General features: G+C 41.4%; 1 protein-coding gene across 9 annotated transcripts in view; it reads right to left on the minus strand.

Annotated features, from left to right (window-relative positions):
- Frmpd4 (FERM and PDZ domain containing 4) overlaps positions 1 to 27,105 on the minus strand; it is a 644,634-nt gene that overhangs the window by 17,674 nt on the left and 599,855 nt on the right. For 8 of the 9 annotated variants that reach the window (XM_075956800.1, XM_075956798.1, XM_075956801.1 and 5 more), the window contains 7 exons: positions 24,890 to 24,997; positions 19,153 to 19,284; positions 16,971 to 17,090; positions 9,859 to 9,995; positions 5,128 to 5,254; positions 2,530 to 2,619; positions 1,788 to 1,970 (listed from right to left, as the gene is read on the minus strand). In XM_075956800.1, the coding sequence (XP_075812915.1) occupies positions 1,788 to 1,970; positions 2,530 to 2,619; positions 5,128 to 5,254; positions 9,859 to 9,995; positions 16,971 to 17,090; positions 19,153 to 19,284; positions 24,890 to 24,997 (897 nt within the window). The remainder of the gene's footprint in view (positions 1 to 1,787; positions 1,971 to 2,529; positions 2,620 to 5,127; positions 5,255 to 9,858; positions 9,996 to 16,970; positions 17,091 to 19,152; positions 19,285 to 24,889; positions 24,998 to 27,105) is intronic. The other variant, XM_075956799.1, reaches the window with a different exon arrangement.

Below are 27,105 nucleotides of genomic sequence, written 5' to 3' on the forward strand. Positions count from 1 at the left end.
TGGACATCTAGACATCTAAGGAAGAAAAGATAGCTAACCATCTGACTTATGATACCAATATTCTTTGCAGGGTAAAAATCTTACTACCTTAACATCCATATTTCCTTACTTTTCAACATAGTGGTAGACTGACTCACTGAAAAATCAAAGTTGGCATTGTTGTTATTCTATGGCTCTCTCCTTCTCCAAATCCAAGCATGTTGTTAAAAGAAAAATTCAGAGTTTCTATCTCATATCAGAAGACCCACCTGCTTCTGAAAATGGTCTGTAGGATATTCAAGGCCTTAACCAAAGTTGGTTGCCTCAACATTGCATAAGAGATAATTCAGGTAGCCAGCTGTCTCTGTCATTTCTTGCACCTTTTTGAAGTTGCTTGCTTGCAATTCTTGCTTACTCAGGTATTATTAATTTCCTTTTCATGTCTTTGATGGGGATTGAAGACTAGTTGGTCATACTTATTTTCCTCTCTTAACTTAGCTAAGACATTTTTAGTATAAAACTTAGACTCCTCAAGTGAGGATAATTATTTAAATAATCTTTGTTATTTGTTAATCTCTTTAGACTAGATATTTAGCATACTTTTTCTGTTTGATGTTGTTCATGTTGGTTGTAGTTCTATTTGTGTATATGTTTTCACCTTTTCTTTCTCCTGGACAATACTTGATATTTGTTCTTATTGAATATAGTTTTGTATTAGGTTTAGAACCCTCTTGTTTAGATAAAAGGAGGAGGTGCTGTGGAATTCATTCAACCAATAGCCTTTTGGTTACCAGCCCATTAGGGCATGGTCTGAGGTACTATGTGTGATTTGATAAGTGCAGACATTTTTTGCTTGCTTTCTTGGATGGTGTTTGGAATTCTGTTTGCAGCTTCTAGTACCGACAGAGCAGAGGACCACAGCTCTCTACCCTTATTGCAAGTATTTTTCCAAATAAATACTTGTTATCCATTATTCTGGGCTCTTGTGGACTTTCCTAATTGTGTCTAAAGAGACCATTTCCACGATCTCCTCACTCAATTCTTTTTGGGACACACTATTCCTATTACTAATGACAACATCCAGTTCCCATCCATTGTGTATTTTCCCTACAATGTGACCATTTCTCTCAGCGTCTTGGACCATGAACTACCAAGAATCTTGCTACACTTGTGTTTGTCTAAGAAGCCAGTTGGAGTCATTTGGAATTAAGGGCATGGCATCATGTGAACCTCCATGTTCTCTCTATCATGGTAATCTCCTGCTGCAGAGCATGCTATAACATTCTGATGTGCTTTGCAGAAAAATCTCTATAATCACCACAGTGTCCCTTAATCCTTTTTTCCAACTCTGCCATAGTGGGAGTGACATTAGGGCTGGGTATCCCAATTTAACCAAAGAGAATGAGAATTTTAATACATCTAGGGGAGCTCTTGTTGATTCCCCATGTGAACAATCTAGTCTAGAAGTCAAATGGGAACACATTTTCCCTGATGTTATATGATCACCAGTATTCTATAATCAGAAGGGCCCGAGAGATGATGATTTGCTTTTTGTACATAAATGAGGAAACTGTGCTCTAAGAAATATATCAACCTGTCCCCAAATCATACAGCAATTTAATGAGGCCTAGAGTCCCTGGACTGGAGTTCTCTAGATTTATTGTTCTTTTTTCTTTTTTTCTTCTTTGCAATATGGCATCTTTGAGACCCTGCACACATCAACTCTTCCCTGCATGGTGAGTGCCATTGATGTTATCAGAAATGATCTGTTCATGCCAGGGCCAAGGGTCAACATCTGAAAGCCTTACCTTCACATCTAACACGTGCAACTCCACCCTCACCAAGCTCTCCTCTTCCGTAAACATTTCAATCCTGTTGACGTGGCTGAAGTCCGCTAAAAGAGCCACCAGATTGGTTTTGGTGTTTATGACATGGCTTATGCCATAGCGGGGGCCAACCAGAAGAGTCACTTCTGAGCGCTTCTCTGCTTGCTGAGGGAAAGAGAATGACAGAATATTTCAAAGCCTGGACTTCTGAAGCACTTTGGAAATCTCAGTCTGAGAGTCTGTTTTCATAAGATCACATTGTTTTCTTTAGAAAGTTTTTCTGGGTCACACTGTACTAAATCACCCAATTAGGAGGACGCAGATCTGAGTGTATGGAAGCGCTGATAAATTATGAATCACATAGAAAGTAAATGTTATCACGCTGCAATAAATTTATAAACGTCAGAAGCTTTTAGAAGTGAGACTTGTGGATATTTTCCCCTTCCGGTCCAGTGATTGAAAGACTACTATTGTTAAGAGTCCTTTGATTTCCCTGTTTCTTTGCTTTTCTTTTCCCAAGGATTGCTGCAGCAAAGCTATCTGGTTTGATATTTCGCAAGCTATCTTCGTTCTGTGATGGAGTCAGTTAGGATTGAAGACCAGGAAAGATTCCCAGCCTCTTTGTTTTTGTCATCAGGGACAAATCCTTGAAGATAGCCTGTGTTGTGACATTTGGCAGTCCTCTGTGACTGCAAACAGGAAGAAAGAAAGAAAATGAAATTACCACTAACGTTGCCTTGAACACACGACCTCCATATAGTCGCAGGTCACTGAGGAACTTAAGATAGTGAACCTTGGCTTGCAATGCAGACAGCTGAGGAGAGAAAAGAAAGCTTAAGTGTGGATTCCAGTGAGTGGGGCCCTTTCTACTATAGAAACAAAGACACAGGAGAAAGATGCTTTTTTTTTTTTTGTTGTTTGAGACAAGGTTTCAGGTATCCTCGGCTACCCTTCAATTTGCTATTTAGCCGAGGATGACCTTGAATTTCTGATCCTCTTGTCTTCAACTCTAGAGTGTTAGAATTACTCATGTGTGTCACCATGCTCAGTTTATTCAGTACTGGGGTGGAATTCAAGTTTCCAGGGAGAATGAACTTCCTGAGCTCCAATCACTAGGAACCAGTCTGAGCCTGCTGTGTAAACCCTTGTTTTGTTAATTCAGCTCGGAGATCTGTTAAGAATTCAAAATTGTAGGCTTTTATATAATTTTTTTCAAAAAATGGAATTTGACTAGAAATCTGTCTTTGTTTCATATTGAATGCAAAAGGAATGTTTCTCAGAGTAAAATTTTCAACAAGGCAGAGATGATCACCATTAAGTAGCAAAGACTAAAATTCCATTTCAGCCACACATGACTTTCCAACTCTTGCTAACTACAAAGAGAGAGATTGCCCTTTGTGTGGTTGGGATTTTGCACTGTTCCCTCACTCTAAATCTTGCCCAAAACCTGAAACAATTTAAGTAAACCACTCACTCATGACTGGGAATGATAGTTTTATAGAAAACACATACACACACACAAAATTGGTACATGATAAATAATAAAACTAACTAAAATTGGTGGTTGCCAAATTATTATGAGACCAGTAGATGAGGCTTTGAAAATAAACCAAATAAAATTGGATAACAGAAATCAATTTTGGGCAAATAAGGACAAAATCCATGAAACTAAAGTCTAGGTGTGTTTTGGTATATGTGTGTACATGTATGTAAGGGGTGTGCATGTGTATGAATGCATGTGTGTATGGAGGACAGAGGACAAACTCAGGCATGAATTCTCAGAAGTAAGCCACCTCATTTTATTGGAGAGTGTAGCTCATAGGCCTGAAGGTCTTTAAGCAGGATAGACTGGCTGGCAAGTGCATTCAAGTGAGTTGTTGCAGTGAGTTGCAGTGAGCCTATGTCCATCTTCCCAGCGCTGGGATTGTCACCACAAGCACCATCATTACATGGGATCTGGGATTGATAGATCGATGTTTTTTTGTTATTGTTACTGTTGTTGTTTTTGTTTTTTCAATACAGGGTTTCTCTGTGGCTTTGGAGCCTGTCCTGGAACTCGCTCTGTAGACCAGGCTGGCCTTGAACTCACAGAGATCCACCTGCCTCTGCCTCCCAAGTACTGGGATTAAAGGCATGCACCACCACCACCTGTCCTGGGGTTCTGAGATTGAATTCATGTTCTCCCCCTTGCATAGCAAGTGCTTTCTCGACCAAGCAGTCTCCCAGCCCTAGGGATCATAAAACTCTTGACCCATGGTATCTTGCTATTTTTCTGAAGCCGAGTGCTCACAGTGAGATGATTGGAGTCATTTTCCTTTGAAACTGGGAAGGAGAGTGTGGCTGAGCATGTACTGAAGTTGATCATATGTTTGAAAAAATGTTTATGAGGTGAAACCTTATAAAATGACAGAGAATAGGATACTAAAAGCAAAGGACTACCTGCATGAATGGTGAGTTGCATTGGGGTCAGGCAAATATCAATAGCCCATATCAGCTGCAATGTATACTCAGGCCGTTCCCTGTTTTATAGGTTCAGAGATTTATGACTCCTTACCCTTCTCCTTACTGGAATTTTTGTTGTGTTGTTGCTTCTAAACCATATCTTTCTTTTCCTGACCAACAGTATACTTTTAAATGGACTTTGTGTGTCTCCCACTTAATGAAAACAGAAATGAATACAAAGATTTTAATACCCATGACCAGTGACAGAAATCACTTTGCTTTCTCTTCCCATTATAGGATTTAATCTAATGGTTGTCACTGGGAATGTTGGTGGTAGTGATTTTGATCATTAGGACACATTTTTGTTTGTGACAATTAAGGGAGGGGTGACCCTGGCATGTGGTCAGAATGGATCAAGGAAGGATGCTGCGTCATATTTCACAATGCCAAGAGTATCACCGTTATATCTTACCCAATGTCCACAGCTTCCTTGGAGAGAATCCCTAATGACTACAGTAACTGGCCTGCAGGGCTCCTTACTGGCTGCTGGGCATTTAAGTCAGTCTGAGCAGCAACCAGTTACAGGATAAAAGTGTACAATTGTCTTGTGATTTGATCCCTTGATGGAAAAGTCTCGTGTGAGCACCACTTGCCTCCGGCCCCGTACAATAAGGAGTTTCCAACTTGTGAGAAAGGAATAGATTTCTGGAAGGATCAGCAGTTTTTGTTCTTTTTAGACATATGTAAATAGTGTACAAAGTTCTTCTGGAAATGTGGTATGCCAAGTGTGTTCTTTATGGGCTCATTTGAAATGACTTTTTGAATGAAGGCAAATTTCTCTGCTTAAAATCCAGATTCTATTAAGATGTAACTGGGATACCTTTTTACCCGGTGGTACCAAGTTTTGATTTGCTTTGACAAGGTGGGAGAGAGCTTTTTTGATGTTCTTCTCTTTCATGCTCTGCAGCACAGCAGATGGAAGAAATGTCTCCAGGCCCCATTCTTTCCTGCAACAGAAAGCGCATCATTCATTCCCCAATTCTTGTGATGATGACTTCCATAAGGCCAAATGACACTCTGCTGTTTGTCGGAACAAATGAACAAAAGACCGAGAAGCAACTTTTCATTTCCATGTGGGAAACACCTTATTGGATCATTGATACACATGTTCACATTTAAAAAGAAACATATATATTCCTCACTCTGTAGAAAGAACACTAAGAATGGACATTAAAGAGTCATTTTGTTCAACCAATTTCAGTTTCCTAAATACATACATCCTATATCCAGATATTTCCAATATGTTTCTTTGTCTTCCTCAGCTTGTCCTTACTGTCTTCATTGATTTGCATGTCTTAGGGCTATTTGTGTCTTTATTTTAAAACGCACACACTCACATATCACACACACACACACACACACACACACACACACACACACACACACACACAGACATACGGGGGGCAGTGCTAGGGTTCAGAGACCTACAGTAGAACAAAACATGACTGACCACCACAACCAACAAAACAACAAAAACAAAAACCTAGAAACCAGTGACATGATTCCTAACAATCTTCTGCTATTCTCATACTTCAGTGCCTAGACCAGTCTTCATAAGAGAGGCTTTCTCTGGAAGCCGATGGGAGCAGATGAGGATTCCCATACCCAAATATTAGGCGGAGCTCGGGAACCCCATGTAAGAGGTCAAGGAAGGATTGTAGGAGCCAGAGGGGTCGAGGATACCAGGAGAACATGGCCCACAGAATGTACTAACATAGCTCATAGGGGCTCACAGAGACTGGAGGGGCAATCATGGAGCCTGCATGGTCTGACCTAGGTCCTCTGCATATATGTTACGGCTCAATAGCTTGGTGCTCTTGTCAGATTCCTAACAGTGAGAGCACAGGATATCTCTGACTCTTTTGCCAGCTTTTGGGCCCCCTTTTCTCTTATTGGGTTGTTTTCTCCAGCCTTGATCTGAGGGGTTGTGCCTAGTCTTATTGCACCTGATTATGGTGTGTTCAGTTGATATCTCTGGGAGTCCTGCTCTTTTCTGAAGGGAAACAGAGAAGCAGTGGATCTGGGGGAGAGGGGAAATGGAGGGGGTTACCTGGGAGAATGGAGGAAGGGAGGCTGTAGTCAGGATGTTTTGCATAGATAAGAATAAAAGAAAAATTCAAAATAAAAAAGATAAAATACGCACACATATAAAATACATATATGCATTGGAGGGGCACGTCACTAGGGCAGGAACCCAAGGCTGTATTTATGCTAGTGATGTGCCCCAGCCCTATATTGTTATCTTAGTGAGTTTTCACATCATTGTATCTTTTAAAATATGTTTTTTTTGGAGTTTTCTACAACATGTTTTGATCGCAGTGATCCCCACTCTCCTATCTTCCCAGATTTATCCCCTTCTCTGTCTACCCAACTCTGTGTGTCCCCGCTCTCCACTTACTCTGCAAATACTAATTTGCGCTGTCTAGATATTCTTGGACGTGTGTTCTTCCACTAATATATCTTTGCACCTCATCTTTACACTCAGACCACAAGTTCCTTGATAGTCAGGATTATATTTACGACAAATTACTATCTGATGGAAATGCCGTATACAATTCTCAGTCAAATATTTGGTAGACGAACTGAGTGTTGCCAACACAGTTGCAGACTGCAAGATTTCGAGTGAAGCTACTTATCATTGAGAGGTTCTGGGCTGCACAATGTTCTCCTTGGGAAGAGTGGCTAGACAGGAGGGGCAGAAAGGTATGCTAGTTTTCTGATGATAGGGTCTCTCACTGACCTAAACCTCACTGGTTAGGCTAGGCTTGCTGATTTTGCTTTATCAGTGCTGGGATTACATGCACATGCCACATGCATTGCCAGCTTTTAAAAGCATGAGTTCTGGGGCTCAAATTCTGGTCCTTATGTTTACACAGCAAGCACGTTAGTGACTGAGCTGTGTCCCCAGCTCCCCAGATGCATTTTAGTTGTCTGAATACATTCTCTAGTTGTATAGGCGCCTTTGCAAATGGCAGCCAGTTTTATCTGTCCCTAAACACTTTAGGTAGCAGGAGAAGGAACACGTGACTGTGTCCAGCTGAGACCTGTTTGTGAACAGTCTCTCAGACCACAGCCATTATGGGTACGCCCCAGGGAAAAAGGAATGGACCGCTCAAGGGAGCGAACCATATAGGAGGGCTTTTCATCATTTAGTTGCCAGTAGGTAAATTTATAATAGCCAGAACAGTGGCACTGGGGGCAGGGAATTGGAGCTTTAGTCTTCCCCAACCCAGGCTCTAAAGCCTGCTGAGCAAAGGCTTCAGGATGGGTAGTGTGGCAGCCCCTGAGAAAGTGCCTTTGGAGAGTGGGATTACTTTCATTTGTCCTTGTTTTGAGTGCAGATGAGGAGAAATCCAAAGCTTTTGGCAATGCGTGGAGATATGGATTCAGTCTGGTGAGTTCGCCTTTTTGTTGGCATAAAGAGCTGCTGGGATGAAGTAACTGGTGTTTGCTGTAGGCTAGAGAATCTCTTGCTGGGAGACTAAGCGTTCCCTCTTAAAGGATGACCCTTAAATAGATTCATCAGTTGGAGGCAATACAAACCATCTATTTTCTAAGAAAAGCGAATTTTCCTTGGCCAAAGAGGGATGCGGCTGGTAAAATGGCATCCTCGACGAGAGAAGGCATCTAAAGTTTACAAATAAGATGTGCCCCACAGAGTCAGCTTTGTTGAGTGACATCTTTGCCAGCCACTTCTCAGTTTTTTTTCCTACATAGATACCAAGGCACCATGCTTTCTGATTATGGCATATTTTTGAGATGTATTTTTATTTTATGTGCATGCATGTTTTGCCTGCATGTTTGTATGTGTACTAAATGCATGCACAGTGCCCACATAGGCCAGAAGAAGGTGTCAGTTTGTGCTGCGACTGGATTTACAGATGGTTGTAAGTCATCAGATGGATGCTAGGAACCAAACTTACGTCCTCTGCAAGAACAGCAAATACTCTTAACCACTGGGTCATTTCTCCAGCTCGCTCTTTTTTATTATTTTTGTCATGGTCTTATTATGTAACTTGGGATAGCTTCAAACTTGTAATTCTAACTCAGACTCCCTCAATGCTAGGATTATTGGTGTGAGCCACCAGGCCCAGCTGATCTCCTGCCATGATGACTCTTCAGAAAATGTCCCTCCGTAACAGTGGTTCTCAACCTTGCTGAAGCTGCAATCCTTTAATAAAGTTTCTCAAGTTGCGGTAACCCCCAACCACAAAATTATTTCATTCCTACTTCATAACTGTAATTTTGCACTGTTACCTATTGTAACATAAAGATCTGTGTTTTCTGATGGCCTAAGGCAACCCCTGTGAAAAGGATGTTTGAACTCCAAAGGGGTTGTGACCCACAGGTTGAGAATCACTATTCTATAACCACCCTAGCAGGAGAGGAGGGATTCTAAAGAGACAATCGTGCCCATTCTTTGTTCTAGCTGGCTGTTAAGACAAAGGAGTCCCTAGAAAATGAATTCTTCCAAGAATATCACACTGGAAGAAGGCAATGGCTGAAGTGTGGTACCATCCAGAGGAGGAACTTGCCTCCTAGGAAGAAATATATACACTCCCCACATTTTCTCTGAATACCATGCAACAGAGACCAAACAATGAAGATTAAATGGTGGGCAGGACCGCACTTTGATCAAGACTGCTGAGTTACATATACCTCTTGCCTGCTATTAAAACCTAAACTCCACAAATCTAAATCTCATGTCAGGACCCTAAAGATAGACTTGGGGCTCAGTATACCCATTTTTTGTTCCTCTTCTCAGTTCTACCACATGAGATTCATTTTCTTTCTTCTTTTCTTCCTATAACTTGTCTCTTTAATTGGTGTATTTTTGAGGGGCAGCCAAGCCTAACTAGACTCTCACAATAATCCCGTCTATCATACAAACTCAGACACAAAGAGTAGTTCCCCTGCTTGGGATTTAACCCTTCCCCACCCCTAATCCTATATGGTGAATTGGAGAAGTAACATGCTACTTAATAATCTTGTACCTCAGTTTACCCATTTATCTTTGAAGTAAACCCTGGGCACCAAATGTTCTGATACTGATTTTCTTCCTGCCTCTGAGAGAGGAGCACAGTAAGTTGCTCAGGTTGACCTTGCACTCAGTCTGCTGCACCGGAATTCGGGATTCTCCTGCTTCAGCCTCATGAATAGCTAAAATTATGGGCCTGCACCATCAGGCCTAGCTGTTTCTTTATGGTGTTTTGGGGACAAAATCTTGTTATGTGGTCTCGACTGGTCTTGTACCCATGGTAAGCCTTCTGCCTCAGGACACTCTACTGCTAAAGTTGATGGGGTGGCAGGAGTGAGCCATCAATCTGGGGTGTACATATCATTTTAAGAACTTGCTTTCACTTTGCCTGTAGTTTTCTAAAGGTGGGTAAAGTGAGAAATGCATCTTTCCTATTATAAAAGACAAAATTTTTTATCTATTTTCCCACTAGTTTACAAAGATTTGGCCACGAACAAGATGAACTTTGCAAACAGATACAGAAAAGTGAAGGAAACCCCACGGCATCTCACCGCACCAAGTGTGAACACTTACTCAATGTATTTGAGGGAGATTTTCTGCGTCTGTTTGGTGGTGACAGTGGCGATGTACATTTGTAAGGCGGCCAGCCGCAAGGCAATGTCGTATTTCAGCTCAGGTCCAAATCGCTCCTGAACGACGTCGTTACAACTCTGCAAAGAGACCAGCAGAGGGCGCAGTTCATCAGCGCATGGGCTGCCTTGTGCTCCCCTTTAGAGGAGCAGGTGACAAGCGTTTCCCCAGTGTTTCAACCTTCACTTCTAAGGTACTGAGAAATGCTAAATGTGGAAACATTCCCACCGTGCTGCTTGGAGTTGAGTCAGTCTTTAATTGCACGAACACAGCGACCACACAAAACGTTTAACAGTCATCGACAAGCTGTTATTTAAATATTTAGCTTTTTGTAAGAATAATTAAGAATTTGGGGATGGAACTGACAAACACAGGTGCTGAAGCTGAACACTGGAAGCACTGTGGAGGAATGTGGTTTTTGCTGCTGGACTTGGAATCCAAGCTTCCAAACTTCATTCATTTCATACAAGTTGTGGCTTTGGGCAAACTTCTAACTTGGTGGTGCCTCAGTTTTCCTTTCCCTAAAATGGAGTGATGCTGTTTCCTAATTGCATGGTGTTGTGCGGACTAAAACAGTTAAACTGTACTTGGAAGCTGTAAGCACACTTCTAAAGCTTTATTTATGTCATTCCTAGTCTTGCTTTGTGTGGAACTGGGGTTTGCAGTCCTGGCTTTGCCAACAATAGCTATCACATTTGAAACCTTCCCGTTTATTTGAACCCTTGACCTCAGTTTATTCATACATGAGTGGAGCTCATAGGAAACACTTCACTAGAGCTGCTTAAGGATTACGAGGCTTGTGCTTTATCACGGACATTGGCACATGCTCTAAGGGTAGCTATTAAAACCTATTCATGTCAATGGCTGCAGCCCTCCCATTTCAAGCATGTGATTATGTGGGAGTTATCTCTTGGAATCGGTTTTTTTTCAGAGCATGGGTCAAAATGTAGGCCATGTATGATATTACACCCTGTAATTGCAGCTACTTCTGAGGCTGCGGTATGTGAATGTCTTAGCTTTTCTATTACTGTTCTAAGTGTCACGAACAAGGCAAATTACAGAAGCAGGAGTTTATTGGGGGTTTACAGTTCAGAGGGTGAGTGCATGACCATCATGGCAGGGAACATGTCAGCAGGCAGGCAGGGATGGTGCTGGAGCAGTAGCTGAGAGCTCACATCCTTATTCAAAGTGAGGCAGAGACCTAACTAAAAATGAAGACTTTTGAAACATCAAAGCCCACATCCAGTGTCACACTCCTCTAACAAAGTCACATTTCCTAACTCTCCCAAACAGTTCCACCCACTGGAGACCAAGCATTCAAATACAGGAGCCTATGGGGAGCGTTCTCATTCAAACCACCATAGTAAACTACAAATTCAAGGCTAGCCTGAGCAAAATCACCAGACTGCATCTCAGTTAACCAAAGTGGCTGAGTATGTATGGTAAAATGGCCACAGATACTAGACTCGAGTAGTGGATTCCTCTCTCTTGTTAGGAGCAAAGTTGGGAGCGGAGAGTGGAAGGAACATACAGACTATGTAAGAAGATTCAGTATGTGTGCTGACTGATTTTTATATTGACAACTGGGTTCTAGTTGGAGAAAAACGTATACCCTTTCCTGCATCCTTCTTGGATTCTTTGCCTTCTCTCAAGTAGACATTAAAGGGAAACACTCGCAGCAATTTATTGTTTGTTCCCTTTCTAAGGGAAGCACATTAGTAATCACCTCATACAGATTTCATGAAGTTAGAACCACGCACCACTACGTGGCTTCTGTATGTAGTATTTAAACACTGCATACTTAGCACATCATAGGTTTTGTATCTACATATGATGGATGCATATTTCTCAGTCCACTGCTTCATTGCTAAGTGAGTCCAGTTGTCCTCCCAATGCCTCCCCAAAAAGGATTTTTGCCTTTTTTCCCCTGAAAAACATTATAGTTTCCTGGAGCACACTTCCTGGAGCAGCTTGTGTTTGAAAGGGATCTGTTAAACAGCAAGACCTGGGATGGTTGGGTCATACCCTCAAAAACACTTTAAAGCTGTAACTTGTTTTTTTTTTAAATTTTGATTTTAACAATCATGCTCAAGTGCTTGAGGCGATCTTGGCCCCAACATGTTAACAGCCTAGGTAAGATTGTCTCATATAGTCCACTAAGAGAACTGGAAGCCCAGAATGTGGTGTGTGCCCGTGTGTATGTATACATACATGTATGCATGGGCACACAGGCATATGTGTGCTTATGTGTGTTAGGGTCAAAGGACATCTGTGAATGCTAGACCTCAAGAGACATCCACCTTTTTATTATTATTTATAGTTTGACAGAATCTGTCACTAGCTTGGAATTTACCAAGGCTAGGTAAATTCCCAGGCTAGGCTAGCTGGCTGGCAACCCTCTGGGCTCTACTCATCCGTCTTTACTTCCTTGATGCTGGATTACAAGCTTGTTCTTCTATGTCTTACTTTTGCTTAAATGTGGGCTCTTGAGATGAAACCCATGTGTTTATGTTTCCTAAGGACCGAGCTACTGTCCCAGGCCTAGAAGCTGGTTTGTGAGAAGTTATTTTGTCAAATGACATTTTTGAAAACTGCTACTGCATAAGGATTCAAAGCAGACGTGTGTGTGTGTGTGTGTGTGTGTGTGTGTGTGTGTGTGTGTGTGTAGAACTTAGATAAAAAAAGCCCAGGTTTGACAGTAGGTTATTTCAACTATACACGAGTGCATGTATAAAACTTAAATAAAAAAGCCCAGGTTTGACAGTAGGCTATTTCAACTACCACTACAGTTACTTTAGCCATGACATGTTAGTTTTCTTATGTAAAAACTCGTTGAGCACTGAAGAACAACTAACTTGAGAGCTAGCTAATTTGAAAGGTTGCTGTGATAATTCATAAATGGAATGTGTTATAGAAACACGAGTCATTACTGTTACTTTCCCTAAGACCTCTGGCTGGCCTGAACCATTTTTTTCATTCCTGTTTTACCTTGCTGTGGTGGTTTGAACAAAAATGGTCCCTGTAGGCTCATATGATTGAATGTTTGGTCTCCAAACATTTAGGAAGGATTAGGAGGTGTAGCAGTGTTGGGGTAAGTGTATCATTGGGAGTGGGCTTTGAAGTTGCAAAAGCCCATGACTTTCTCAGTTATCACTTTCTGCTTTGTGGTTGTGGATCAAGATAGAAACTGACAGCTACTGCTCTAACAAAATGCCTGCCTGCCTGCCTGCCACCACACTTCCCAGCATCATAGCACGAACTCTCTGAAAATATCTGCAAGCTCCAATTCAATGCTTTGAAAGAAACATTTGAAAAAAGTTGCCTTGGTTATGGTGTTTCATCACAGCAATAACTAAGACACTTGCATTTAAACAGACTTCTGCATGACTCTTTTGACAAGGCAATTAATTAGTCGCTTAGTTATTATATAATTAGTTAAGAATGACCCTGGAGAGGTGGTATGCAACATGAATTATACATACACACGAACGTGTGTGTGTGTGTATGAAAGAGATTAATCATCCTTTTATTACTCTTTAAATCTATTACTTAAAATACAGTCTTACAGGTGAATAGTATGCTTATAAAAAGTTTGTTTGTAATTAATGCATGCTTAAGAGGAAAACAATACTATATTAACATGTTTGTAAAGATTTTGGTGGCTTATGGGTTGTATCCTGTTTACTAATTGGTATAAACAATTTTTTTTCTGAATAGAGAGTGAAGAGGGCAAACATCGGTAAGCATATAATCATTATGAATTAGAACAGTCTAGATCATTAGAGTTTACTGCTAATATATATGCTAAAATCTGTAAAAGACCTCACGGGCTATTAATGACTCAGAGATGAATACGTATGATCACTATGAAACCAGTTTGCATCTTTATGTTTTATCTGGCCAATGGTGACTGTCCTCATTCCGAGTCTGCTAAGTTAAATTGATTTAGGTCTTTTAAAGTACTATGTGTGACTTCTGTTTCCTCTTCTGTTCTCTGGGCAATTTCATTGCATCTTTGTAGTAGCTTAAAACCCAACATGGGCACACAGGAGACCTGTTGACTTCTAGAAGACAGATGGGTTATTTTAGACGCACCACACAGTCTGCGATACAGTCATTTCCAAGTAGAGTCTGAAGTCAAAAAAAAACCCACATTCATTTCTTATTCTCTGAGTGGGAAATATAATATGATAGTCACTTGATTTTAGTCTCCATTGCCCATAGTATACGGCTATCCATCTCCCGTGCAGCCTATTCCTTTAAGAAGTAGATAAACCACCACCCCCATGAAAGGGAAGGCAGGAAAACAGAAACAACATCAGCCTTTTTCTCCCAGTCCCCAGGCAAACTCTCCAGACAGTTTGTCTTATTTTGAGGCCAGTCCTCTGGTATAAAAGATGTCTTTCAAATGAGAAAACTCTCCGTGCATTTAATTTGAGCAGACACGCCTTAAACAAAACATAATGAGCTTTAGAGGTACTTCTTGTCTCCCTTCCCCAAGCACAGCCATGTTTTTCCCTTTTACAAAGGCAGTAGACTTCTTGTGGTGTTTCAACAGAAGCCGGATGGTTTGAAAGCCCCATCCTGTTCTCAAGATGAGACTGTAATTACAGAGAACAGCCTGTTTCTGTATTTCACTGTCTAAAGCTTTATACTAACAGGTACCTGGAGCTATTCATTTGCTGCTAACTAGCTAATAATTGTAGCACATGGTCTTATCAGAGGTGACCTAGCCTCTGAGTGAGGCTCAGTTGGATTATGGTGAAGGCACAGTATCCGATAAGATGAGAATCAAACTCTTGATTTTATGCAGCCATAATCGGCTAGGTTTCCTGGCCTATCGGAGGAACAAAGGTCATTGTTGTCAAGTCAGGGGTGCATATGACCTCATTTAACACTGAGAAAACCCAGAACATGATAGTCTCTCTGTTTAGGTTGGAAAATGCAATATACATTTAAAATCATTTTTTATAAAAGGTTGTACATTCTGAACAGGATTGGACTTATCTTGGAGGAGCAGAGCTATCTTCATGAACATTAATCGACTTCTTGAGCTAAAAAAACAAAGTCTTGTTCAAAGACCACAGAGATGGGGAAAGTTACTAGGGTCTTTTCTGAGGATCCTGCGTACTAGAATGTACCTGTACATTCTGCTTCTTTTTTTTTCTCTGGCTTGTTTTCTGATCTCTAGGGCTTATTGCCACTTGATCCCAACAGATGTAATTTGCCACATCTATCTTGTTTGTATCTCTCTTTAACCTAATATGTATTGTCTTTTGACTTGTTTTTCTCCTGGTTTTGTGAATGTGAAGGTAAAAACACGCTTATAGACGCTTTGGGTGATTCTATGTACTACACATTAAAGGAATAGATTCTTTTTTGAGATTTATTTTTATTTTTATGTGTATGAGTGTCTTGCCAATAAGCTTGTCTATGTACCATGTGCATTCAGTGCCCATAGTGGCCAGAAGAGGTCATTAGATCCCTTAGGACTGTAGTTACAGGTGGTTGTTAGCTGCCATGTGGAGGCTGGCAATCAAATTCAGGTCCCCTGGAAGAGTATCCAGTCCTATTAACTGTTGAGCCATCTGTCCAGATCCAAAATATAGATTATTAATGTTTATTCCAATTGCATTGGGAAATTTAAGTCAGAATGATAGGATGGATTCACAAAAATATAGGAACATCTAAATATTGAATCATCTAAACTTACCCACATCTATCTATATCAATACATTTCCTCTCAGACAAATTGTTCCAGATACTCATCCCTGGCAGGTTTTTTTGTGGGGGATTATACCCCATAATAAAATATAAAATAGACAATCTAGAGAAGATATATATATATATATATATATATATATATATATATATATTTAAAAATCTTAGAATTCTGAAAATTATTAATCCTAATATTAATCATTACTGTGGTATCTCAGAGAAATTTAAGTGCCAAAATGAATGAATAAATATATGGAGAAGGAAAAACTTTTATAGTATGCCAACTGATCAACAAAGAAGACATAATGAGATTAGACATGTCATTTTAAATCATCCTGGTAACAATAGATTCAAGCAAGAATCACTAATTAATACTATTAATAAAAATTAGTGGGTGACAATTTGATGAACTATAACATCATAAAAGTCACAAAATGACTTGCCACAAATTTCATAGTCATTACCAAAGAAAAGTTGTTAATTTTTACAAGGACACCACCCACATAAGAGTCAAAGTCAGCCTCACAATTAAGGGGATAACCAGGCAACATGTTGCTCCTCGTATGCTACCCTGAGAAGGACACAGACACTCATGCCATTCCTTGCAAACTCATAACTTCAACCTAATCCTGAGAAAATACTAGAGAAACCCAAACAGAAAGATTTCTATGCAATGTCTGATTAGTACTTTTTAAATTCAATGACACAAAAGTCACCAAAGGAGGATAAAGGATAGACCTGATTTACGGACACCAAAGAAATTTGACAACCAACCTACATGCAAAATTAGATTCCACAGTGAATTCTATTCTGGAAAAACTGATGGCATAAAGGATATTTGGGGTACAACAGGCATCATTTGGATGTAGATAAAAGATGAGATAAGGGGCATGCATCGGTGTCCTATTTCTTGATTTTTTTTTATTGAACAGAGTTTATATAAGAAAATATCCTTGTTATTGGAAAATACATGGCATATTTAATATCAAAAATAATACATGATTGAAGTAACAACTAGCTTTCTTGTGCTGTAGAATAAACGTTTGTGTGTGAATTTCTGTGATGAAAGAAAACAGGAATATGTACCTGTATTAAACTAAAATACAAATGAGATAATACCAATGATCAATGAATAGGGATGGAGGGTATAGATTCTTGAAACTTTTACAAGAGTAATAAAATTATTTCAAAACCAAATATAGACATGTAAAGAGTATCACACACTTATTTTATGGTTTGTTGTGCTTAGGATGGATGATGGAAAGAAAAACAATGGTGGGGTTGATTTATGGTCATATCAACATTTATATAGAACGATCTAAACATTTACCTACCTGAACATAGAGATACTCAAAGGCAACCGGATCTCTCCTTAACAGGTCAATGGGATCCTTTGGGACAAAACTGATCCGGAAAAGACACCTCATTTTATGGGAGCTGGGTCTCTGTGTCACCTGGAAGAGCAAACACATCATTTAAGAATTCATAGGTGCTCACTGATAAAGGACTGAGACCCAAAGAATCACATTCCTCTTTTTTTCTACATTAACAAAATCTTCAGTTTGGCCTTTGTGCAAAGCTGGGGTACCCAGAAGCAGACTCTGGGGCTAGGGGTTGTACATAATGGACTTGTTATGGGAATGTTCAAAGGAGAGGCTGGGGAAAGAAAGAGAAAGCATCATGAGAAAGGAGAGAAGATGACAAGAGCTCATATACACAGCTTTATCACACCAGTTCTTATCCTGCTCTGACTCTACTGGACGGTTCAAAAGGATGGAGTTGCTTGGTTTCAGGCTATTTGGCCCATTTTATTAAGCTCTAGATATGTAGCATCACAAAAAGTTTTGATTCTTTGTTCACCTCAATCACCATAATGTTTTCCTATAGGGCTCATGTAGTAGAACTGTAAGGGAAAGATAAAGTTGTGGAACTTCCATTAGACTCAGAAACGGGTACGCTGCCCACACCACTCTCACTTACAGTCACAAACTGAAGGCTATTTATTCTATGCGCCTGGGACCGTTGGATGGGTCAGGGAATTTGAGGAGTCATCAGGCATAGCCTGCTACCAATGCCAACCTCACCCCAGGTGAGGTACCACTGACACGCATGTGCTTGATGCTACCACTCTGAGCTTTCTAATCAGATACGGCTCTAGTCCCATGCTGGAAACTGGCTTGCTGAGAAATTTCTGTTGGTTCCCAATTTGCCCAATTCCTATTTTCCACCCCTCTCCCAGTATTGATCATAATCTCTCAGGGAACTTCTGCACATTCAAGTGTTTGGCTAAGGTTCTATTTCCAGGGGAACTTGGATACACAATGAGCTTTCACTTGAGGGGTTCTGAATATAAGTGATGGTTCGCCTATGACACTGCATAAAATAAGCTTTGTCGTGGGTTATTTTGCAAGTGATTTTAAATATGGCTATGTAGATTTAAACTTGATCATAGGTCAAATTAGATACAGAAGTGGCAATCAACATACATTGCGACTTTCCCAGTCCGTCACATCCTGTTGGGATTCTGTCAAAATAGGGCTATTTGAGGGAATTGATGTGCAAAATGTGAGGTGTTGATTTTTGTTTAAAGAATTATTTTCCGTTTTAATTATGTGAGCCGCAGGTACCCAAAGAAGCCGGAGGTGTCAGATCTGGAGCTGATGTTCTAGGCCACTGTGAGCCACCTGATGTGGGTTCTGGGAATTGAACTCAGGTTTTCAAGAAGAACAGTACATGTTCTTAACTGCTGAGACATCCCTCCAGCCCATTCCAGATATTAGCTTTTAATTATGCACCAAATAAGAAGCACTTTAGCAGGGCAATGCTTCCTGTCATTTCATCCCTTGGTGGTATCTGGCTGCTTCAGCTGATCATGTCCCCCCACCTCCTCTTTCTAGAGTTATCTCTTCATTGAACTTTCCTATGCAAGAGTGGATACTTAGACACTTGAGCAAGATGCTCAGCTTGTTTCAAGTTGAGACAAGTGAAGGTGGTATGTTTCGTGCAGCTGTAAGCACTCAGCTTGTCTCCCCAGAGAACAGATGGGGTGTCACCTTTGGAACCAAGAATTGGGACACACCAGTAGATCCCATATTTATAGTGGGCGGGACTGGGGCAGTGACTGTAGGCTCCCAAAAATAGTCCTGAGTATGCACCCAGAGCAGAGGACTACATAGATGACTCTGTCTTCATTTACATACATTTGTGAACAGTTTTGCTTTTAATGATCAAAACAAGCAGAGAAACCATTGCAGAAACATAAAATGTCACTCTGCAGAGCTACATTCCAGTATCTGCCTGGCCTCTGAATGACAAATCTGGAGAAGTCTATGACAGATTGGCAATAAAAGGAGGCTGTCTCCTTGAGGTGTCTGAGACATGCTGAAGGTGGTGCTTCCTTCAGAGAGGACCTGGGGAATAGAGACGCTACAATGAGAGGGCTGGAGAAAGGGCCTTCGGAGGTTCCACAGGCTCTGCTCCCACCGGCATTATCATTCTTGGGGTTACTCCACAGACCTGGGTGAGCGTCTCCTGCTCATGAAGCAACAGCAGCTTGGTCCCAGCCCCTTCGGTCCTCTGCTCCAGCATGAGGGAGAAGTGTTCAATGCCTTTGATAGACAGCTTCTCTTGCAGGGTTAAGATGACATCCTTACAGAGCAAACAGTGACAGGAAGAGATCAAAATCAACACTGTCCTTTTTAGTTTTTAGAGACTATCGTGACCAGAAAGTGTTACATCAATGTAGGCTTTACATTCCGTAATGAAATACTGTCAAATGGTACTGAAATCAAATAGCATTAAGAGTGAAAAGCACAGAATCGAGACTCTTTTTCTTGGCCCTTTCTAACTTCCAGCACCACCCAAACTTCCTGTGAAGTTCAATACTGAGAGGTAAGCTGGAAAAGGAGCTTGGTGATCATATAAGTTTCTTTTCCTTCCTTCCTTCCTTCCTTCCTTCCTTCCTTCCTTCCTTCCTTCCTTCCTTCCTTCCTTCCTTCCTTCCTTCCTTCCTTTCTTTCTTTCAAAATGTGTTTGGGTGTTTTGCCTGCATGTGTGCTGTGTGTAGCACTCGAATGTTTGGTGCCCAGGGAGGCTAGAAGGCCCGGGATTAGAGTTACGGGCAGTTGTGAGCTATCATCACAGGAATCAAAGCTGAATCCCCTAGAAGAGCAGCCAGTGCTCTTAACTGCTGAGCCATCTCTGCAGTCCCTGTGTAAGGGTTTAGATTAGAAAGGTTTTTTTCTTTTAACAGATAGAGGTCTAGTCTATGTCTCCCTTTTTCTCAGTGAGGACACAGTTAAACCAACACTGAAAGTGTTCTATATCAGGGACCTGCTAAGTATGGCCTGCATGTCAAATCTAGCCCGCCAACCATTTTGATAAATAAAGTTTTATCGGGACCGAGTCAACCCATTTCTTTTTTTTTCTTTTGAAAAAAAGAAAGAAAAAAACAAATTTCCACCTCCTCCCAGCCTCCCATTTCCCTCCCCCTCCTCCCACTCTTCTCCCCCTCCTCCCACCCCTCTCCCCTTCTCCCCACTCCTCTCCCCCTCCCTCTCCAGTCCAAAGAGCAGTCAGGGTTCCCTGTCCTGTGGTAAGTCCTAGGTCCTCCCCCCTCCGTCCATATCTAGGAAGGTGAACATCCAAACTGGCCAGGCTCCCACCAAGCCAGCAGATTGCGTAGGATCAAAACCACGTGCCATTGTCTTTGGCGTCTCATCAGCCCTCATTGTTCGCCATGTTCAGAGAGTCCAGTTTTATCCCATGCATTTTTGGTAGCAGTCCAGCTGGCCTTGGTGAGCTCCCAGTAGATCAGCTCCACTGTCTCAGTGGGTGGGTGCACCCCTAGTGGTCCCGACTTCTTTGCTCATGTTCTCCCTCCTTCTGCTCCTCACCTGTCAGAATGGCTAAAATAAAAAACTCCAATGATAGCCTTTGCTGGAGAGGCTGTGGAGGAAGGGGTACCCTCATCCATTGCTGGTGGGAATGCAATCTTGTGCAACCACTGTGGAAGTCAGTGTTTCGGTTTCTCAGGAAATTCGGGATCAACCTACCCCTGGACCCAGCAATACCACTCTTGGTAATTTACCCAAGAGATGCTCTATCACATGTCAAAAGCATTTATTCAACTATGTTCATAGCAGTATTATTTGTGATAGCGGGAACCTGGAAACAACCTAGATGCCCTTCAATGGAAGAATGGATGAAGAAAGTATGGAATATATACACACTAGAGTACTACGCTGCGGTAAAAAACAATGACTTCTCTAATTTTGCATGCAAATGGATGGAAATAGAAAACACTATCCTGAGTGAGTTATCCCAGACACAAAAAGATGAACATGGGATGTACTCACTCATAATTGGTTTCTAGCCATAAATAGGGGTCACGGAGACTACAATAGGCGAACCTAAAGAAGCTGAGTAAGAAGGTGAACCCAAGGAAAAACATATAGTTATCCTCTTGGATAAGGGAAGTAGACAAAATTGCTGGGGAGAAAAGTGGGATCTTGGGGGTGGGGTGGGATGGGGGTAAGGGGAGATGGGGAGAGAAAAGGTAGAATGGAAGGAGGGGGGACTTGGGGAAACAGGAGGATCGGGATAAAGGAAGGTTGGATAGGGGAGCACGGAACCACAATTCTTAGTTAAGGGACCCACTTTAGGGTGGGCAGGAGAATTGACATTAGAGGGGCTCCCAGGTGCCCAAGCTGAGGTCCCCAGTTAGTTCCTTGGGCAGCTGAGGATAGGGAACCTGAAATGACCCTATCCTAGAGCAATACTGATGAATATCTTGCATATCATCCTAGAACTTTCATCTGGCGACGGATGGAGATAGAGACAGAGACCCACACTGGAGCACTGGACTGAGCTCCCAAGGTCTCAACCCATTTCTTTATTGTCACGGTTGCTTTATTGTCCATACACTTCATGAACAGAGTTGAACCCGTGAGGCCTGAAATATCCACCATTTTAGTCCTGCCCCCAGATAGTATGTCGGCCTGCGCCTGTTGTTCTGAAAGAGCACCATGGTAGTAATGAAGCTTCTGAGAATGTCTGGGCTCTAATTCCAGTCCTCATGCTTACAAACGTCCCAGCACTGGGAAGTTATTCAACCTCTCAGTATCTCAGTTTCCCTACCTGTAAACTGGAAGTCATAATAATGCCTGCCTTGGGATTGATATGGGAATCAAACGAGTTCATACTTACAAAGCATTTATTATAACACCATTTGCACAGAGAGCCCTGCCATAGCAGTTTATTTTACATCCCTGGGGAAGGTGAAATGAGCAAGCTATGTCTGTAATACTTCATAGGATTAAACATTTAGAGTCAGAATGTGTTGAGTAAACAGGGAAAGACTGTAACTGCAAGGCGCAGCTAGTCTGCTCAGCCTTTCATTGGCTCATAGATTCGAGACTAGCAAATTATTACTCTTTAGGGTAATTTTTAGTCAAATACCAAAGTCTTGTAGAACAAGTCTTCTTAATGGGAGGAAACGGTGTCCTGGAACAACATTTGGACATTTTGGGGAGACATCCTTAGGTTGTCACAGCAGGGTTGGAATTGTCATGGGATTGGGTAGGTAGAGAGTGGGATGCTGTTTTAGCAATGCCCAGGACAGTCACAGCAAAGAGTCATCTATTCCAAAACCGCAATAATTGGTTGCTAAGGAAAAAAAAAACCCTTCCCATCTATAAAGTTGGTTTTTGATGGACTGTTTTGCTATTTGAGTCTACTTTATGTTCCTTTGCCATTTCTTCAGGCCTTATAAGACAAAATCCACAAAAGCCAACCCTACCTACACATACATACCCCCAAAGAATAACTGTTCAACCCAAATTTCTTGATTGTGTTGAATGTGACCTAAAATATTTCCTGATATATATATATATATATATATATATATATATATATATATATATATATATATATATATTGCACAAAATCCAGGAAAGAGAAACACAACCCAGGTTTTGGAAGGCTACATGAACTCTATGTGACATTTTTTGTAAACCAGTGGGGGGCATGGAAAATGACCCTGGTAGTTTTGCCCTATTATCTAACTCTGTAAGGAGAGTTCTGGCAAATTGTATTCAGCAGTTGTCAACTTCCTTTCATCACTGAGCTGCTCTTTCCATTTTATGCCCACCAACCAGTGACTGTCGTGCTAATAGGGCTGTTAGGTACAAGATAAGATAGCTTGAATTTGATGGGAACTCTTTACACAGCGTCTAGTCTCCTCATTGTCACCTGTAATCCACCAGGAAATAAAACTCAGACTAGTGTGGGTTGCTGTGATAAGGAAGTTAAAAGGAATAACAGCAGAACTGTCCTCCGGTTTAGACTGGTTTCTGGTAAGAAATGTACTCAAGTCTTATCATAAGTCAAGTGAGCTAGAAGGTATAACAGCAAGGAGCTGAACAGTTGAGAACAAAGCATGAGCCCAAAAGGCGAGAGAGATTCATAGTCATGTATTTCTGTGCATGCGTTCTAGGGTCTGCAAACAACAGCCCATGGGTCCAACTGGGCCACCTCATTTGCTCACGCAAAGTGTATGCAGGAATGGATTAGCACCACCTAAAGCAAGGTGTGGCTCTGCTGTGTCACTCGTAGGAAAGGACCTTTTTGCTCTTCAGTGGTCTGTTGGGCAGGAGTCATTATTCTGTCTCTAAAGGATTGGACTACAGCATATAGTCTTTGCTAAACAGTAGTCCACAACCAGTCCTGTGTCATGCAATATCAACTTGACCTCTAGAGGGGCGAGTTCCTAAGTCCAGCCATGCAGTTGTGTCTATGTGACCAACCTCTAATAAAAAAATTCTGGACACCAAGACAAAGGGGAGTTTTCTTAATAATACTCTGTGTATATTGTTACATTATTTCTGGGAGACTATAACACTGCCTGTAGCTGTCCATAAGAAGGAGACTCTGGAAGCTGTCCTATGGGCTGATGTCCCTTGTTGAATCCAGCTTTTTACCCACTTCTATAATGAACTAGAATGTGAGAGGACAAATGGTTGAGTTTTCGGTGTTCTTCAAGAAGATCCTGAGGTCCTTCCAATACCTCCTCTCTGTGGCTGTTTTCCTGGTGCAACAAATAATCCAAAAATCCCCGCAGACAACAGATGACCCCAAAGCCCAAATTCTTTACAGAAAGAATTTTCTGATTCTCCTTTTAGGTGATTGATTATTAGATCAACTATGTTGGTATTGAGTAGGAAAAGAAGGAAAAATATTTTATCAGCCATCCACCATTTCAAAGTAGCAGTCTTAGATAAAGGGAACTAGTATTTCATCTGGGGCAATTAAGGATGACTTAGTGTTCCTACACCCATCTACTAATATTGTGCCTTCTACTGCCTACTGAATCACCATGTATTTAAGGCAATTTAACCCCAGCTGCTTGCTGGTATTATGAAAATAAGAAGGCACAGCAAGTAGGCTTTGTAGAACCGTTTGCACAGGTGAGATCTACTCTGAGGCCTTTCAAACGCAGAGAATTAATGGTTGAGTATTGATAGACATTTTAAACACAGACTTGATAGTCTCTTGCTAGATTATGGTACAGATCATCGCTAGGTACATTTTTACCTCCATAAAGTTTTTCTGACTGTGCCATTTGAAGAAAGTCTATTTTAGGCTGATGAGACATTAGGGAGCAATCAATTTCTGAACATACTTTTGTACAATAAGAAAAAGAGGAGAATATGCACTTTTCTTTTCTAGGAAAAAAGCATGGGGGGAGACCCATACGCTTTGCTACGAAACCTATTATGTAAAACTCACCCGTGGCTCAGAAATCATGGGACTGCTTGGTGGCTCTTCCTTTAACCTCCTCCTGAGAAGTAAACTCAGGTCCAACTTGTTATGTAGCATTCTCCAGCAATTGGTTAAAGCAATCAAAAGTAAATGTTATCTTTAAAGTATTATTCCCCTTGATTTTGCTAGACGTCAAAAGTGGCAGATGTTCAATCGATAGTTAACATCCTAATCTTCTTGGTGGCTGAAATTGCTGGGAAATCCTGTTGGCTTTGGGTAGGGTGGCAAACCTTCTTGGTGACAGTCATGCTATTTTAATTAATCTGGAGTTGCATTAAAATCACTAGCCCTGGTGTTTCTTCATAGACAGCATGTTATAGTGTTTGCAGCACCAATAGTGACAAAAAGCCCAGAGCCTTTTCTGTTTCTGCACTCTGTCTTGGTTTGATCTCACATATTGAGTACAGGCCCAGAGGTTCGAATGTCATCTTACCTTGATGGAGGTGCTGCAGTCAAAGCGAAAGGATTTGGTCTGCCCATTTTCCAAATAGACTTTCAAAACATTTGGCATAAAGAGAAGTGAATTGTCTTTAACAGTTTCCTGTTTAACAACAGAAAAGAGGAATGGTAGATGTGAAGGTCAGTCAAATTAGAATTTTACTCTGGGCACCAGCGACATACGTCTATTGTTTATTCTTATCACAATATAATAAAGGATAAGTAACCAAATGCTCAAAGACCAATTAGGTATCCCTTTGGTGGTATCTGAACTGCGTTGTTCATAGCAATATTGTTTTCCAGCTACAAATAACTCAGAACAATCTAACAAAAGACATTTTGCCTTTCAGAAAAATCAGATGCAGTTTTTTACAAAGCAAGACTCCCAATGGAAAACATTATTACAGGCATAATTCCTTTGTAGTCAAGCATCTGTGTCTGGGAGCACAAGTCCTGACTTTTGTGGATCAGGATTAAATGAACAAAGTGAAGACCATCAATGGCTCTGTGTGACAGGAGACTGCTGGTCTCTGGTGGCTGTCATGCAAATCAGTCACAAGCCTGAAGGAGCACAAGGGTAAGGTTATTTTTTGAAACTCTTTGTAACCCATTTAGGAATGTTTTTCAACTCAAAAGGGAAACGTAAGAGGTGAGCTAGTGTTCTAAAAGAGAAAAACACAGGGTCAAGGCTTTCAGCTCTGTGGTCTAGCACTTGCCCGATGTCCTAGTTAGCTTTTTTGTTGCTGTGATAGCACACTATGACTAAAAACCACTCGGAGAGCAGAGGATTTATTATAGCTCACAGGCTACAGCTCATCATCGGAGGAAGCTAGGGCAGGAATTCAAGGTAGGACCGGGAGGCAGGGATCGAAGCAGAGATCATCGAGGAATACTGCTTACTCGTTTTGTTCCAGGCTGCCCTTCAGTTGCCTTTCTTATGCAACTCATGACTACCTGCCTAGGGATGACACCGCTCACAGTGCCCTGGGCCCTCCTCCACCAATTATCAATCCAAGAACACTCTGGAAACAGGCCCACAGGCCAACCTGATGCAGACAGTTCCTCAACTAACTTTCCCTCATCCCAGGTGACTCTGGTTTATACCAAGTTGACGAAAACTAACGAGCAAACCTGGCATGTAGGAGGGCTCTGCATTCCATTCCCAGTGCCACAAAAAAAGAAGTGAAGTGCTAAGTCTAAGCGATAATGAACAGCTCATAATATACTCTAGAAATAACTCAAACGGCATGCCAATTTGAAATATGACCAAGAGTGAACCTGAGAAACGCATTCTTTCGGATCCTTCTTTAATTGGAAATCATGCGAAACAATGAGAGAGATTAAGGAGAGAAGGAGATGTCTTCCTGTAAGATTAATGCGTCCTTAGAGGGCACTGTGTTATACACATGTATTTGGTGTCACAGAGTCATGGGGGCGTTGGGGGAGGACTCAGAAATAGCAAAGCCATATGTCCTTTGGCTTCCAGATGGAGGAACTGAAGACCAGATGCACAGATGTTTCTAGGTGTTTTACAATCTGAGCAGACTCGACCCTTGTAGAAGTCATTAACTGGTCCCTTGGTTTTCACTGTTCATTTCTTTCTCTGAATTTCTTCTCATTTCTATTGCCATGACTTTCCGCTGTGACCTTCTTGCCGCCTGATTCACTGAGTAAGCCTAGCTTTAAATCAGAAGATTAGGCACCTTGTGACTGAAAAGAGCAGATTAGAAAGGATGAGTTTTCACGAACCTAGGGTTAGATATGCAACTGAAGGGCCTACCTCTATAGATTCGTGACAAGGCAGCAGAGGCTGCAGGAGACCACTGGCCCTGCAACAATGCCCTCACATTCCAGCTGCCTCGCAGGAGCCCTGTTATAAATGGGGTTGAAATGACACTGTCACAGAAGCTTCTAGAACATTATTCTCTCATTAGATGCCCAGTCACATGCTGAGAAGCCCTGGTGTGGAAAGGTAAGTTTCTTATGAATTTTTGATGTGATGCACTTATTTTTTTTCTATGCCTGGAATCTTCTGCTCCTCCCCTGGGACAGAGTTCTGTGTTGGTGACACGTGGTAACAGTGTGCCTAGATTAAGGGAGATCCATTGCAGCGAGCAGAGCACATCAAGTTTACAGGGCAGTATAAACTGTGCCCAGGATAGCAACCACAGCCTCAGACCTTTCCCCCAAAATGGCCCAACAGTTTGGCAG

Source organism: Microtus pennsylvanicus, chromosome X, assembly GCF_037038515.1.
Source record: "Microtus pennsylvanicus isolate mMicPen1 chromosome X, mMicPen1.hap1, whole genome shotgun sequence".
NCBI lineage: Eukaryota > Metazoa > Chordata > Mammalia > Rodentia > Cricetidae > Microtus > Microtus pennsylvanicus.